General features: G+C 36.4%; 1 protein-coding gene across 2 annotated transcripts in view; it reads right to left on the bottom strand.

Moving 5' to 3' along the window:
- The window catches only part of C6H4orf45 (chromosome 6 C4orf45 homolog), a 153,720-nt gene that overhangs the window by 78,893 nt on the left and 58,043 nt on the right, over positions 1 to 16,784 (bottom strand). For both annotated transcript variants that reach the window (XM_012552139.3, XM_023505901.2), the window contains exon 3: positions 5,149 to 5,207. In XM_012552139.3, the coding sequence (XP_012407593.1) occupies positions 5,149 to 5,207 (59 nt within the window). The remainder of the gene's footprint in view (positions 1 to 5,148; positions 5,208 to 16,784) is intronic.

Consider the following 16,784-nt stretch of genomic DNA (forward strand, 5'->3'; position numbering starts at 1 on the left):
ACATGATGGAAGATTTAGAACTGGAGGGACTCTGGAGATTATCTAATTCGACTTTCATTTTACTGAGGTCTCTCATATGAAAACGGCTTGCCTAATGTTATACACATCTAAAATGGCAATGCTTGGATTCAAATTCAGGTCCTCTGACTAAATCCAGCACTCTGTCTTCTGTATCAAATTGCCTTAAATACAGATCAATGAACTAGAGCAGGAAGAGATCTCATGTAGTCAAACTTTATTTTACAAAAGAGGAAATTAAGGTGGGATAGTTAGTACCCTTGATAGATTCGAAAGGAATTATTTTTTTCTTGCCTAATTATCTTTTTCTTCTACAATGCAGTTTTAGACAAATCTGCTGTCATCAGATGATACTGATGATACATTCAGTGGCTTACTGATCAATGAGAGCTTTATAGTAACCAGAATGAGGTGTTCTGTACTTTCCAATAGTGAGTTAAATCGTTGCAAAATGCCCGGCTCTGACCAATTTTTCAAAAGTGCAATGACATGTGTTACAAAAGCAAGCTTCCCTTTAATTAGGGAACAAGAGAAACAAAAGGGTTACTTGTCTAAGCAGTGATATCATTGTAAAGGACACAGAGGAGATGACCATGTTCATCAATAGCATGTGTCCATTCCAGAGAATTCACTTACACGCTTCAAAAAACTGCCAGTCCATTATCTATCAGGACATTCTGTTGTAACTCTTCTTATCTGATTGGAAATGGTGTCATTTATTTCTTATCTAGGCTGGTCATTTTTCAGCTTTTTTCTCCACTGATCTCTGGTTGAAGTTAAAACTGGTATGTATTCAGAAACTAGTTCAATTACAAACAGATGTGACAATTTGCAAACGGCCCAATTCACTGAGCCCAAATTAAAAAAAAAAAATTGAGCTCATATAAAATTGATGAGTTCTTTACTTTTTCTCAAATAAGAAAGGTAAAACAATTTCAGCCAAAATGGAAAGTAGTTCTATTGCATTTCTTTTTCCCTATACTCCTAGCATTCAGACTTTTTTCCTCACTATCCTATCAAAGCAATGAGGAAACAGTGAAGCAAGGAGGAGATAGGGCCTAGCAAAACATTGCTAGAAAAAGAAATTACATGGAACCAAACCACAATCTTGCTTTAGACCCATTAGCTGAATATTCCTCCAAACTGTGTTGAATCCTTAGGCTTAGGTTTTTGCTATGATCTTCTTTTGCATCCTTTTGCCTACATCCTTGGATTCAGTCTCTTATTAAGTCTGTTATTTATGAGCTAGAAAGGTTTTCTATCTCCAAAAACGTGGCAACATCCAAAGTGACTAGTTTTGTTGTTGTTATATGTATGTAATAAAGAGAAAAATGTGCCCGGAAAGGCAGAGAACAATAACCTTACTCACCAACTTAACCTTTTGGGGGTTCTAAGTGATTTGTGTGTTAAGTAAGAGAGCATCTTGGGAATTTCTAATTGCAGGTAGGTAATTATCTGGAATAGAGGATGGTGATCTACTCAACAGACACCAAGTAGGTGTTGAAAGGGAAAAGATAATCTTAAGTCTGGGAATGCCATGAAAATCTTAGCCTGGAAATACAAAAACCAGGGCTTTTGTAAAAATGAGACTGTGACTAAAAAGCCATCATCCTTTTGTCAGCTAGTAAGTTAAGGGCCCCAGCTGGCCAAAAAGTGGCTCTCATGAGATGAAGATCAGAAGTTGACAGGATATATAAAAGATTCCTTCAATTTGCCTTCAACTTCTGGGTCCAATAATTAAGTCTTCTATGTGAAAAAGCTCGTGTTTGATAGCTGTTTGATATAGCAGCCTTGGTGTAAAATTGTAAATTTTTTCATTAACTTCATATTACTTATGAGTGCCCATTTATATCTTTAATTTATATTGTGTGTAGTAGTTGAAAGTAACAAATTTGCATTTCTTTAAAAAAAAAAAAAAAAGTTGAAAGGAGGAAGCAATCTCCGTGGGAATGACCATACCAGATAGCCACCATGGGACTACCCAAGACCTACAGAACATCTCACCTAGGGGAGAAGCCCACATGGGCAAGAAGCCGCCTCATTGAGAGCAACAAGGTATAGGTGGTCCCGCAACTTTAGAAATGTGAGTACCTCTTCTACTTCTGGATCATGGTGATATACATTAGCTATATATAACACTCTCCAAATGTGTTCTCTGGCCTACTATGTTACACCTTTTCCCATAAATGAATATTTATGGAAGAGTTGAACCTCAGGGATATGAGGATAATGTTATTTTTTTTTTACTTTGCTTTGATTTGTGTCTAACTAAAGAAAAAGTTTAAGTAGGTAGAGCTTATGACCTATACCGGGGTCCTCAAACTTTTTAAATAGGGGGCCAGTTCACTGTTCCTCAGACTGTTGGAAGGCCGGACTATAGTAAAAACAAAAACTTTGTTTTGTGGGCCTTTAAATAAAGAAACTTCATAGCCCTGGGTGAGGGGGATAAACGTCCTCAGCTGCTGCATCTGGCCCACAGGCCGTAGTTTGAGGACCCCTGAATACTTTCGGTGGGATATAAATCCATAGGGTACTTTGGATCTGAAGGTAGTTGTTCTGGAAATGCCAAATGTGAAAAGGAATATCCCAATAGTTACATTTTTTGGACTTGATAGGCCTTTCCATTTGCCAGGATGATCATTAGCTCCATCTTATCCTCAGGGAAAGCGCCATAATGAGGATAGGATTAGAATCTGAGGTAGAATTTCAACTCAAGTCTTCCAGACTTTAGGCCTAAGACTTTATTCAATGAGTCATCTAGCTGCCTTGAAAATATTTTAATAAATATTTAATAAATAAAAATAATATCTTATCTTTCACTTATTCTTACCATTCTCAACTTGGAAACCTCATCTTGCTTGGCTTCCATGATATTATACTGTACTGGCTGTCTTTCAGGCATTTCTCCTTTTGAATCCTCTGGACAAATATACTCAGTCCTCAGCTCTCTTTTTTTCTTTCTACATTCTCTTTCAGAAATCTTATCTATTCTCAGTAACTTCAAATAACACTTCTATGAAAGATTAGAGAACCAAACTTGATTAAGAAGACCTAGCTAGGGTCAAGGAACCTCTAACACATACTGTCAAATTGCTTAACATTTCAGTGTTTGACGTAACTAACTTTCTAAGTCAATGTTACACAAGCATATCTGTGCTTGTAAAGGAAATTTATTTAGCCATCCTGTAGTTTCCCATACCAGTGAAATGACATCCCTTACCCATCCCCCCAAATTATCACCTCTATGCTAATAATTTCTCAATCTGCATCTCTCAGTCCTCTGGCTTACATCATTAGTAGTGTACTGATAATTTCTGCCTAAATGACCCACTGTCACCTCAAAACTCAATGTCAAAACAAAATTCATCATCTTTCTCCTAACCTAGTTCCTTCTTTTGGCTCTCCTCCTTATGTTAAGGATACGATCCATCCCATGATAAACTTAGCCCTCTATATTTAAAAAAAAATTATAATAGCTTTTATTTTCAAAATATATGCAAAGAATGTTTTCAACATTCACCCTTTCAAAACTTTGTAGTCCAGATTTTTCTTCCTCCCTTTCCCCCACCGCTTTTCCTAAACAGCAAGTAATCCTATACAGGTTAAACATATGCAATTCTTCTGGACATATTTCCACATTTATCATGCTACACAAGAAAAATCAGATCAAAAAGAAAAAAAATGAGAAAGAAAAGAAAAAACAAGGAAACGACAACATCAACCACAACAATGTGAAAATACTATGTTGTGATCCACTTTCAGTCCCCATGGTCCTTTTTCTACTTGCAGGTGGCTCTCTCTATCACAAGTCTACTGGAATTGCTTGGCCCTCTATCTTGACTTTAATCTTGACTTCTTTCCTTGTCTGAACCTCCAATATTGTCTTAAGTTTTGTAAATACTTCTACACAATTCTTGTTCTTTTAAAACCCAACATAGTATGATGTTACTATCCTTGACAAAAAAGGAAGTTTTGCCTTGAGGCAAATATTTTCAATTCTATGTACTACCTCACTTGTTCAAGACCCTAATTCCTGACCCAGGAGGCCCACTGAGTTCACTTATCACCAGGACTTGCTTTTCTTGTGGTCACCCTGTTAAACTCTTATCTTTTTTCCTATTTGGTGATGCTCCCAAATGCACTTCTAAAATTTGATACTTGGCTTTTCCTCCATCTTGATAATCTTCCTTTAGGGATTTAGAATAACAAGAAGGGAGGATCTCTGTGTGATTCTCAATGGCAGCATTTAATTCTTTACCTCTAAAACCTCATTATTGCAATGGTGAAAAAATGTATCAGTTTTAGGATATGAGAACTTCAGCAGTTCTGATTTTGTGAACTGGTAAAAACATTATTCTCTGGGATTAATCTTCAACATATCTTGAATTTAGTTAGAGATGATTAGTACAGGGCATAGAGGCGACTTCACATCAACTTAAATGTAAGACATTGTGTGACTTTAGCAGGGCTACTTTTATTAACCAAGATGAGCCATTAATGATGGTTTCTAGGCCAGCAGCATGAAAAATGAGTCTATTTTTTACAGAAATAATTTAATACTGCTTTTTCTTTTCTACCAAGAGAATTTGAACAGCTAGCCAATCCTCAAGCCCAGCCAGCTGGTATTTGGAAAAGCTTAGATTCCCATTTCTACTTTAATGTATCCTAACCCAATAATTCAGCTCCTTTCCCATCTTTCCACAGATTACAGACTTAGAAATCTGTCTCTGAATCTAACTTTCTCATTTTCCAGTAGAGAAATTGAGAAACAGAAGTCAAGGCACTTGCCCAAGATCATATGTGTAGCAAATGGCAGAGCTAGTATTTGAATCAAGAGGCATGTCCCCCACCCTGCCCTGTCCAAATCTACAACTCTGACACTGGGTTGTATCATTTGTCTTTTCTCCCATGCTCCTTAAAAAACTAGCAAAAATGTTAGGTACTTATGAAATGCTAACTTATTGAAAACAAATAACAAACCAATATCCTTCTCCAGCTGATATAAAAGAAAGGAAATAATTGATTTCTCTCATAAAACTGATAAAAAAAAATTGTCCTATAGCTCTAATTCAGGAAAGCACTGCACCAAATACACATAGGAGGATTTCAAATATGTCAGTAAATACTTACCATGGATTTTGGTACCGGTGAGAAATAATCTCCTCCACACGTTTACGAAATTCTCCTCGCTGTAGAAGGGACAAAATAATATGCCACAGTTACTGATTGAATCCAAGATTTGTCTAATAGAAAGGGAAGGAAAGGTAGAGAATCTCTGAGGAGGTCAGTAAAACAAAAGAGGAAAATCTGAATTGTATTTCAAGGGAAAAACAGAAGATAATGCAAGCTAGCTGGTGTTTCATTTCCTGGACAGGAAGATTGAGAGGAAAAAAAGAAATGTGTTCATTCATTTGTGCTTGTGTGAATTCAATAGGCATTTATTAAAAGGTTCACTATGTGCAAAGTACCATGCTAAATGGTCAGAGAGGGTTAAAAAAAAGCTAAGTAAAATATACCACAGGAGATGGGCAGATTGGAAGAGATGGTAAGAAATGTAATCAGTGTACAAATTTCCAATGCTATATGCTTAATGTTTATTAAATAGATGAATATTAAACAATGGACATTCCACAGGTAAGTCCCTTAACTTCTCAGTGCCACTGTTAACTCTGTAAGAGCTGCTGACTCACACTAGAGGTGGAAGTACCCATGTAAGAAACAAAGTATCTGAGCAAAAACTCCACCTTCTCGCTGATGAATGCAGGAAAGATTTATTTTACATTCTTGCAAGAATGGGTATTTAATAGACAGTTTGAAATGGCAAAGGCAGTATTTTATTTCTTATCCTGAAGCACAAGTTCCTCCCCTGATTCCCCATTAATTGGATGTTATAGAAGTTACAGAATGTGAATCTCTACCCCTCATTACATACATAGCCAGTCCCTGCCTCCAAGGAGCATACAATCTTAAATTCTTTTGGGGGAAGATAACCAGAGAAGGAGAAGGGCAAAGTCCAGAGGGTTCCAGTTCAAATCCGAAACCTCCACCCTTGATTATTCTTTGATGTCCTTGTGGGTTTCAATTTTCTCATTTGTTTCATTTCTCCAATTTAATTTTCATAACTGTGGAAACCAAATGCCCAGCCATTTCTCACATCCACATCTGGAGTTCCTTTCTTTGCTGAGAAAGTAGGGCAGGAAACAAGATATTGACAGTCATATGGTGTTTATTTCCCAAAACACTGTGTTCTGATGACAGATCATAGTTATAGAACTAATGTTCAAATCCACTAATATACATAATTATTCACCATTTTGATCATCTACAAAAATTATTTTCTATATTAATAATTTAGGGTTCTCTATATTTAACAATTTTCTTCAACTTGATCCCAGTATTTTTTGCCCTCATGTTCATAAATATCCTCATTTCATCCCTTTCCCTTTAAAAGCATAAAGATGAAATTTAGAATGAAAAGAGATTATGTCTCCAGTAATATCTTCATATCTCCAATTCAATAAGTGTGTGTTAAACATCCAAGATGTGCCAATCACTGTGCTAAAGACTGTGGATATCAATAAAGAAATGATCCCTATCCTCAAGAAGCCTACACAATTTAATGGAGGGAGATGCCATACAAAAGAAGAAAAACAGTGTTGGGAAAAGATTAAGACATATGGGGAATGGGAGCATCTGATTTCATGACCTAAAGTGAGCAATGGATACTGAGTGGAGTGAGCTGTGAAAATTCCATTTTTCCCTTCTGTAAAGGAAAGCATTGAGGAGTTAGGATGAAAGGCAGAATTTGGTACCTAGTCCTTCAATCAAAGGGAAGAGGATTCAAAGCTAGAATTAGCAACTTGGTGCTAGAGATAATGGGAGGGGTAACATGTCAATGGCGTTGAAACCAGAAATGCTACTCACCAGTAGTGTCAATATCTCAAGGATTTGGGGTTACTATTATGGAGAATTCTCCATAATAGGAGGAAATTACCTGTCTTGAATTGCTGTACAGTTTTTTACCCATTCACAGCTTGGGAATTTCTAAAATCAATACATATTTTAGATACTCATTTTTTACTCTGCAAAGAGAAATCTATGTAAATAATTACCTAGAAGCAGTAAAACATTTAATTTGAAAAAAAAGTAAATACTAATAAAATACTAATAAAAAACATTCTCTTCACCTTTTGTTTAAATAGCCCCTCTTTACCCTCTATCGTCCAAAAAGAAAGCTTCCCTTCTTTAGTTCCAGGAGGACAGAGCAAGTTTTAGTAGACCATGTCCCTTCAGGTGTATTCCAGGTTTCAGATCTCCAGAATGAGGAGCAAGGATTGGGGTAGGGGAACAAGGGAGGGTGGGTAGATAATTGCTCCCATTGGTTGGATGCTCATAGTCCTTTTATCATCTTTCTGTAGCATTAGTACATTAGCCAGTTTCTACACTTCTGTGGCCTCCCAATTTCCTTGTAGCTCAGTTGGTAGTTTTCTTTCTCATCTAGCCCTTTTGTGTTCCATTCCTCACCATCTCTGACTCAGGCTCTGTTATCATATCTGTCCCAGAGAGCAGCTCCTACATCTTTCTTCAATTACCTCCTTGCCAGAATGACATGCCTGGAAGTTTCAGGCTAGCATCTCATGTGAATTCAAATCCCTCATCTAACTGTTAGGCCAGTCCAGCTCTTGCAGTTTGAGAATTCATGGAAAATATAGTAACCAACTATATTTTACCAACTATATATGTTGGTAATGATCAACAGTCAGCAGAAAACTAATGATGAAGTATGCTTTTCAGCTCTTCAAAGTCCAGTTGTAGGCATTTAAATGTTTATTGATTAACTACTCAATACCTCTCTCTAATAAAAATATTTCTTCATAACAAATAAGTATAGAGTTTTTTTGGTTTTGTTTTGTTTTTCTTTTTGTTTTATTCTTTTTTTTTATTTTTTTGCTGAGGCAATTGGAGTTAAGTGACTTGCCCAGAGTCACACAGTTAGGGAGTGTTAAGTGTCTGAGGCAATATTTGAACTCGGGTCCTCTTGACTTCAGTGCTGGTACTCTATCCACTGCACCATGTAGTTGCCCTGTGTTTTTTTGGGTTTTGTTTTTTTCCCAAAAGTCATATTGGCCATGTCAGAAAATGTACATTTCCTTCTGTACCTGCAGTCTACTATTAAGTGACACTATCTGTCAGATACTGTGCTAAGCATTGAGGATGCATAGAAGGCAAAAAGCTCACTATCTAATAAAGGAGACAACATGTAAACTATATGTACAAATAAGGATTAATAGGAAATAATCTACAGAATATAAAGGGCTTGGAAAAGACTTCCCATAGAAGATGGGATTTTAGCTGGGGCTGCAGGAAAGCCAGAAGGTGGCAGTGAAGAGGTCGAGTATTCCAGGTAGAGGGACAGCTGGTAAAAATTCCCAGAGGAGTAGAGAAGTGAAAGATCTGGTTCAAGTAATAGAAAAGAGGCCAGTGTTGCTGGGGGGGAGGGAGTGATGTTATGTCCAAAAGTTAAAAAGGGGGAGATCAGATGGGGATGCACAGAAACAAGGTAGTTTTCATTCTTTTTATGTTAAATTACTGTATAGACTTTTAAAAGAATTATAAAACCTCATTTTCACGTGGAATCTTCTGTTCTTTGCATTATGAAATGGTGACATATTAAAAATATATATATAGTTGTGAACCAAATTGTCTTTCACAGAAGACTGGCAAGTATATTCATTTATCATTGTTCAAACCTTGGCATATCTATGAATCTGGCAAAAATGATTCCTTGTAGGCTTGGGGATTCATTTTTGCACTTATAATTTGAATGTCGGTATGTCTGACAGTTTCACAACCTTAAAAAAAAATCTGCTCATTTTGGGTCAATATCCGAAGCAATGATGTACATAGGTTATCTAGATCTCCAGTGGTCTTCATGCTTGGCCAGTGGTCCTCAAAGTGTAGTCCAAAGAATTGTTGGGGTCTCTGAAACCCTTTCAGAGGGTCTACAAATTCAAAATTATTTTATATTTCTACTATAGTAAACAGCTATAAATATAACCCATGTGAACAAAAACTCTTTGAACAGATGCTCCATAGAAGATACTGAGAACAAAGATTTGAGAACCACTGCGTTTACGCCTTCCTCTCTTCTCCGAAGACCGACAAACAAAACTTCTTAGGCAATCCCGGAGCTCAAGCTCATAGTCACTTCCTGCTCTCCCCCAGCCCCCTCCTACCTGGAGCTGCTGCTAGGGGTCGAGGATTTAACGTCTTGGATTGGGGGGCTTTTTCTGGTAGGGAATGCAGTAATTAAAAGTGAAGAAAATTCCATTCACTTACTTATTTCAGGCTAAGACCTGAAAGTTTGTTCTTTCCCACAGCCATGGGGAAATATAGGAGGATGTAATAAATCAGTTACAATCGATCAGTAAATATTTGTCGATGTGCCAGGCACTGTGCCAAGTACTGAGATACAACAAAACAAAACAAAAAACACCAAAGAAACAAAAAGGCTACAACTCCTGCCCGTAAGGAGTTCACAAACTAATAGGGGAAGACTAACTACACCTCTAAGAAACCTAGAAAAGGGAGAGGAGGATTGGAATCCTTTAGAGATGGGGAGAGAAGAGGTGGAATGATAACGACTTCAGCTGAGGAAGAAATGATGAAATGGCTGACCAGGGCAACCTTCTTAAATGGAGGATATAGGGAAAAGATGGAAGCAGTAGAATTGAGAAGATATTAGGCTAGATAATTTGAAAGGAACTAATTAGCCTGTGGATATTGGAAAGCTGACTATACAGATTTTTTTTCCCTCACACCATTCCTGACACCTTGCTTCACAGAAAGCTGAATTAGTTCTTTAATTTGTACTTTCAACATCAATTGAATTGAAATCTTTCAATAATTTCAATAATTCTTATTTTTGAAAACAATCTTCCTTAAGCTTAGTTTGCTGTTGCTGGTAATTTATGATTTCAACATCAGTGTTGAATTAAAATCTTTCAATAATTTCAATAATACTTAATTTTAAAACAATCTTCCTTAAACTTAGCTAGTTTTTATTGGTAACCAATATTTGCTTCCTCTAAGACTACTCAGCAAAACAAAATGATGTCTATATCTGGTCATTTGGTGAGAGGGGTGTTGTTTGCTTTTTGACACTGATCTTACAGATTTTTTTACAGATGTCTAGGGTAAATATATGTTTCTTTAAATATCTTTTCCTCTAAACTAAACTGGTTCTTCTTTGAGCTCCCTTAGTTTATTAATGGAAGTTGTGGTTTATTTAGACTCATGTTGAGGGTAGTGTTAAATCAGTGAAGTTTAGGAATTAAAATGCAGTTTTCACTGCTGCTTCCTGAAAGGTAAGTAAAAACCAATTCTGGAAATAGCACACCACCATCTCCATAGAAACAAGTTACTCAACTAGTTAGAATTTTTCAGTGTGGAAGAATTCATGACTGACCCTCTATATTGTGTAAATTTGAAATTTACAATCATCGTGATAACCCTCCCAAAGATATTTCCTACCAAAGTCATAAACTTCCACATTCTACTTCAGATACAAGTTAATGTAAATTTGGGGAAGTAATGGATTTTTTTTGCAACTTAGTTTAATTATTTTGCAGAATTGTAAATCCCATTCCATTTAAGAAACTACTGGCATGGTGTATAGAGCAAAGGCCCTGGAATCAGAAAGATTATTGGTATGAGTTCCAGACCAGGGAATTTCACTTTTGAACTCAAACTGAATGGGACTGATTGGGTGAAGTTTTCTCAGTTTTTGAAACTATGTTTAAAATCACATGATCCCTATTCTCAGAACCAGAAAGGTCAGACCCTAAGTCAATGAAGTTAGAGGAAGTGATGTGACCCACAGGAAGCAGACAACATTGGTAACACTGGTTGAATATGGTTACTTCCTTTTAGTCCAGTGAAAAGGTTTGGGTCTTTTGCTATTTAAATCCCTACAGGCCAGAAGTTGATCAGGTTCCAAGAACACGTGGTGGGAGCTGAGATGCCTCCCAGGTGTGCTTGCCTGAGCCTCTCCCTGCGGGGACTCAATAAATGCTTTCTCTTTGTACCTGAAGATGTCTCTGGTTAGTTAGTTTGGGGAAAAGGGTCTAGCACCTGTCCCACACAAATCCATTTCCACTTTACTTAGGAATTCCTAGAGAACATCCTTTCTGAGAATAATTTTGGCTTAAATAGATTTGTAGGCTGCACCATTGACTTAAACTGTTTTCCAAAAGAATTCAAATCTTAAATTGACTCAAATATTTAATATCATTTTAGAGAGACAAGTATGATTGGAACAGTGGATTTTGATAGTAGCTGGGTTTGCATTCCACCTCCAGCCCAAAAAAGCATTGTGGTCTGAGGTGACTTAATTTCTCAGAACTCCCATTTCTTTATCAGTAAAATGGGAATGATAAAATTTTTGATACCAATTTTCCAGGGTAGTCATTTGATTCAAATGTGATAGGCATTAGTAAAATACTATATAAATGTCAGTTCTTCTAATTGCAAATTAGATAATGGATTGCAAATCTATGGGAGTTTTTTTCTTACCTCTAGAATGAATAGTAGAATAATATTAATTTCAAGAGCTCTTAAGCTTGCTTGTTTAGAATTCCTATTCACTCTTTTGAACAGAGCTCCCAAGAACTTTAGAACAAATTTGAGTGGAAAATATCTCGTTTCTTATGCTAATTTTCTCTCTCCCCCTCTCCATTTACTGGGTTCAGTTTGCTAAATATTGTAGTTAACCTCATAAGTTCTGGACCTGCCAAAGCCCAAGAAAGACCCTCCCATTGTTGCTGAATAAAGTTGCCTGTTGTAGACTGGTTCTTTTCAGAGAGAAAAAATACAAAGAAGTGCTTGTGAATGGAACATCTGAAGTAGATTCTTTTCCTATTTAGAGTAAAAGCACAAAATTTTTCAATGTGTGATACATGAATTCTGCATTGCATTTTTCCTTGGACCAACAGGGAAAGAAAAAAAAATTAAGGCAGAGAAGCTTGTTTTATTTTCAACCCCCAAATACACACAGGTTTGAGCTTCTGCCAACATTTATGATGCTGTGGTCACATTATCTCTTTCTACTGCAGTGCCTTTAAGCATGATACAGTATCGACTATTGGCAAAGAGCCTAAACATGGGGTTTGTGCAAATCATCCAGATATCATGTGGGTTTCTCTGCTTTCATCAAGGGGACACTGTTACTTCCCAGCATTTCTCAAATGCTGTGCTGCTAGCTGGAAAGAACTGATGCAGATAGGAATGGATAAAACCTGTTATCAGTCAATAGGTCAGTGTTACCAGAATTGTTGAGGTCCTTTATAGCCACTTAAGAAGCACAGGTAAGAGACAGATAGCTTACACGGCAGTTTGTTTAGCCATTCAAGGGTGTGATGCACACTGTCAATAGGTGACAGGTCTGAGGTTTCATAATCCCACAGATGATTTATGTAACATATTTGTATGTTTATATGTGTGTGGGTTGGGGAGGGGTGGTGAGAGAGAAAGACGGAAGGAGGAGGAGGAAGAGGGAGGGAGGGAGGGAGGGAAGGAGAGAGAGCTTGAGCTAAGTATTTTAGAGTTTGGACTAAGAAAGATCTACCAGGTCACGTAGGCAAGCACACAAAGCACTTCTGGGTAGGATGAAGATGCTTAAATTATTACAAAAGAAAAAGTATGTTCTTTAGCATAACCATTTACACTGAACCAACAGAAGCAGTTTTCTTTGTCAGTTAATCAACATTTGTTAAGCTCTTAGGATGTACCCTACTGGACAGGATAAAGAGACTTAGATGACTTCCTCAGAACTATTCAAAGGCCTTTTAAGTTTTCTCTTGTAACTTGTCAAGTGATGGGGGAAGGGAGATGCTGAAGAAGTCATTTCAGTACATTATATAACAGCCAATATAGTACAAAATGGTCGATTTTATGTTCTGCCCAAAATCTACTTTTTACACCAGGGATCAGCTATGGGTTATTTGGAAAACAAGGAACCTGGTAGAAGGACAATTGTTATATTTAGGAACTGTTTGCTATTTATGGCTTTTTGTCACTTTCTACTCTGAGGAATCCTTATAGCCTCTTAAAGGCTGGTGGTAAAGCAATTTGTGCCCATTTCACTCGGTATTGAATCAGATTCCTTCAGTTTCCTCCCTATGATACATATTGGGAGAAAAATATTAACATTTTAAATTCTTTACAGTAAAATGTGCTGCAGCACTTAAAAAAAAAGCAAAGCTAGTTTGGTTTTTTTTTTTTTAATTTGAGTATTATAATGACTAGTCATGCTCTTTCACAAAAGGATCCCTTCCCCAAGTTGGTTGATGAGGTCTACCAGTGACTCAAATCTGTTGCCAGAGATGGTTTCTAATATGATGATTGTGGATATAAACAAAATATTCACTAACAGCTCTTTGTAAGACTGATACTCACTTTCAGAAACCCGGATATCTGTTTTTGGCCTTGAACTGTACAAATATGTGTGTAATGATGAGAGTTAATTTGAAAGTGCTTTTCCTAACTTCGTTTTGCAATTAATACACAGCAAGAAATTCCTCCAGAGAAGGTAAACCGAGCATTGTGCATACATTTCTCTACAAGATACAAGGCAAACAGAAAAGAATAACCGGCTTAAGAGTATTACTATTAAAACTATAATTTTGTTTTCCTGGTCTTGGGTATATTTAGGAATTCATTTACAAAATTTTCTAAATTCTCCAGAAAAAAAAAAAAACTCTTAGGAAAATAATAGGAACTCAGTTTCTGCTGAACATCAGCTGAATTTTTCTTTCTGGACTGGTGTTTGAAGATGTTGGTTGAAATCCCAGTTCTGCTACTTATTTATACCCAGTGTGACCCCTGGACAGACACCTTTCTGGGTAGTTCCTTACCTGTGATTTTAAAAGTTTAGACTGGATGGCTTCTAGCTCTCAATTCATGTCCTTTTCAGTCAACCAGGCACCAATTATATGCCAGACACTGTGCTAAGTATTGAGGATACAAAGAAAGGTAAAATACATTCCCTGTTTTTAAAAAGCTCATAGTTTATTGAGGAAGGCAACATATAACTATATAAGCTATAGGCAGGATAAATAATCAACAAAAGAAAGGCATTAGAATTTATAGGGAATGGCAAAGGCTTCTTGTGGAAGATGGAATTTATCTGAAGCTTTAAGGAAATCAGGAAGTGAAGATGAGGGGGAGCATTTCAGGCATAGGAAATAGCCAGAGCAAATGCCCTGCGTGGAGAAATGGAGTATCTTGTTCATGTCACAGCAAGGAGGCCAGCATCATTGGATTGAGGAGTATGTGAATGGGAAACTAGGGTAAGACATAAGAAATCTAGAAAGTTGGTGGGGACTAGATTATGAAGATATTTGAACATCAATAGATTTTATATTTGATCCTGGAGGTGATAGCCACTAGAATTTACTGTGTAATATGTGACGTGGTCAGACCTGTTCTTTAGGAAGATCTCCTTGACAAGAAAGAATTGGGGTGGAGAAGAGGCAGGGAAAGGACACCAACCAGCCCTCTATTGCAATAATATAGTAATGAAGTGATGAGGGCTTACACCAAAGTTATGGTAATGTCTAAGGAGAGAAGGGGCTATATACAAGAGATGTCACAAGCCTTGATTGGACATAAGATAGGATAGAATAAGGGAATGAAGAGGTGAATATGATATATGACATGTAGGTTGTAAGATAAATGACAGTAGTGTCCTCAAAAGTATTGAGTTAGTATTCTCAGCAGTAACAGAGAAGTTCAGAACAGGGAAGGGTTTGGGGGGAAAAGATAATTATTTCAGTAATGGATGTGTAGACATGGGACATCCAGTTGGAAATGTCCACTAGGCAGTGAGAGATAAGAGTCTGGAGGTCAGTGAGACTTTAGGTCTGATAAGTGAATTTGAGAATCACAGACTTAAAGATGATAACTAAATTCAAGGAAACTGATGAGATCTCCAAGTAAAATAGTAGAGGGGGATTAGAGAAGATGGTCCATGATAGAGCATGGGAGGACACCCAGGGTTAGTATGACATGAAGATCCAGACAATGAGATTGAAAAGAAGCAGTCAGATACACACAGAGAGAACCAGAAGATAGTTAAGGCATTAAAATCTAGAGAAAAGAGACTATCAAGGAGGGTAATCAACAGTGTCAAAGGGCCTCTCAAGATTAATTAAGATGAAAATTGAGAAAAAGTCATTATATTTATTTTATTTTAAAAGTATTAAATTATAAATTATAAAAATAAAAAAATTTAAAATTCATTTTAAATTTAATTTTAATTTCAGTTCCTAATATTCTCTCTCCTCTCATTGCCTTACCCATTGAGAGGTGAGAAAAACAAGCGCCAAAACAATTATAGATAGCCACGTAAAACAAATTCCCTCATTAGCCATGTCCAAAAAAGAAAGAAAAGAGAAGAAATTTTGCTTCATTTTATGTTTTGAGTTTCTCACTTTTCTACCTAGAAATAGGCAACATGATTCCTTTGGAATTATGGTTGGTTATTGTATTGATCAAAGTTAACAAGTCTTCCAAAATTGATGTTTATAATTTTGTTGTTAATTGTATAAAGTGTTCTACTGGTTCCATTCATTTCACTTTGCATCAGTTCACAAAAGTTCCCAGGTTTTTCTGAAATCATTCTCTTCATTATTTCTTATACAATAATGGTATTCCATCAAATTCATGTATCATAATTTTTCCAGCCTTTCACTAATTGATGAGTATCTCCTCAGCTTCCAATTCTTTGCTAACATTAAAAAAGAGTTGCTATCGATATTTTTGAAAATATCAGTCTTTTCCCCCTTTCTTTGATCTTTTGAGTTTAGACCTAATGTCAGTATTGATGGATCAACAGGTATACAAAATTTTATAACTTTTGGAACATAGTTCCAAATTGTATTCCAGAATGGTTGGATTCGTTCACAGCTCCATCAATAGTACTCAAGTATCTGTTTTCCCATACATAGCCCACGGAACATTTGGTCTTTTTTCCTTTTTTTGTCAACTTAGCCAATCTGACAAGTATGAAGTGCTGCCTCAAATTTGTTTTAATTTGCATTTTTCTAATTAGTGATGTAGAGCAATTTTTCATGTTGTTAATGATAGCTTAGATTTCTCCCTCTGAAAACTACCAGTTCATATCTTTAAATATTTATCACTTGGGAAATAAAGGCCTGTAGACTGAGTAATTAATAAAGAGATCATTGGTAACTAATTTTTAATAATAGCTTTTTATTTTCAAAATCCATGAAAAGAAAGTTTTCAATATTCACCCTTGCAAAACCTTGTGCTTATTTTTCTTCCTCCCTTCCCTCCTACCCCTCTCCTAGATAACAAGCAATCCAATATATGTTAAACATGCAATTCTTTTATACTTATTTCCACATCTATCATGCTGCACAAGAAAAAATCAGATCAAAAAGAAAAAAGAGAAAGAAAAAAAAAGCAAGCAAACAACAACAAAAAAGTTTAAAATACTATGTTGTGATCCACACTCAATCCCCACATCCTCTCTCTGGATACAGATGGATCTCTTCATCATGAGTTTATTGGAATTATCCTGAATCATTGCATTGTTAAAAAGAGCCACATTCATCAGAATTGATCATCATATAATTTTGTTGTTGCCATGTACAATGTTTTGTTGATTCTATTCACTTCACTCAGCATCAGTTCATATAAGACTCTTCAGGCCTCTTTGAAATCATCCTGCTGATAATTTCTTA

This window comes from Sarcophilus harrisii, chromosome 6, assembly GCF_902635505.1.
Source record: "Sarcophilus harrisii chromosome 6, mSarHar1.11, whole genome shotgun sequence".
In the NCBI taxonomy this organism is placed as follows: Eukaryota; Metazoa; Chordata; class Mammalia; order Dasyuromorphia; family Dasyuridae; genus Sarcophilus; species Sarcophilus harrisii.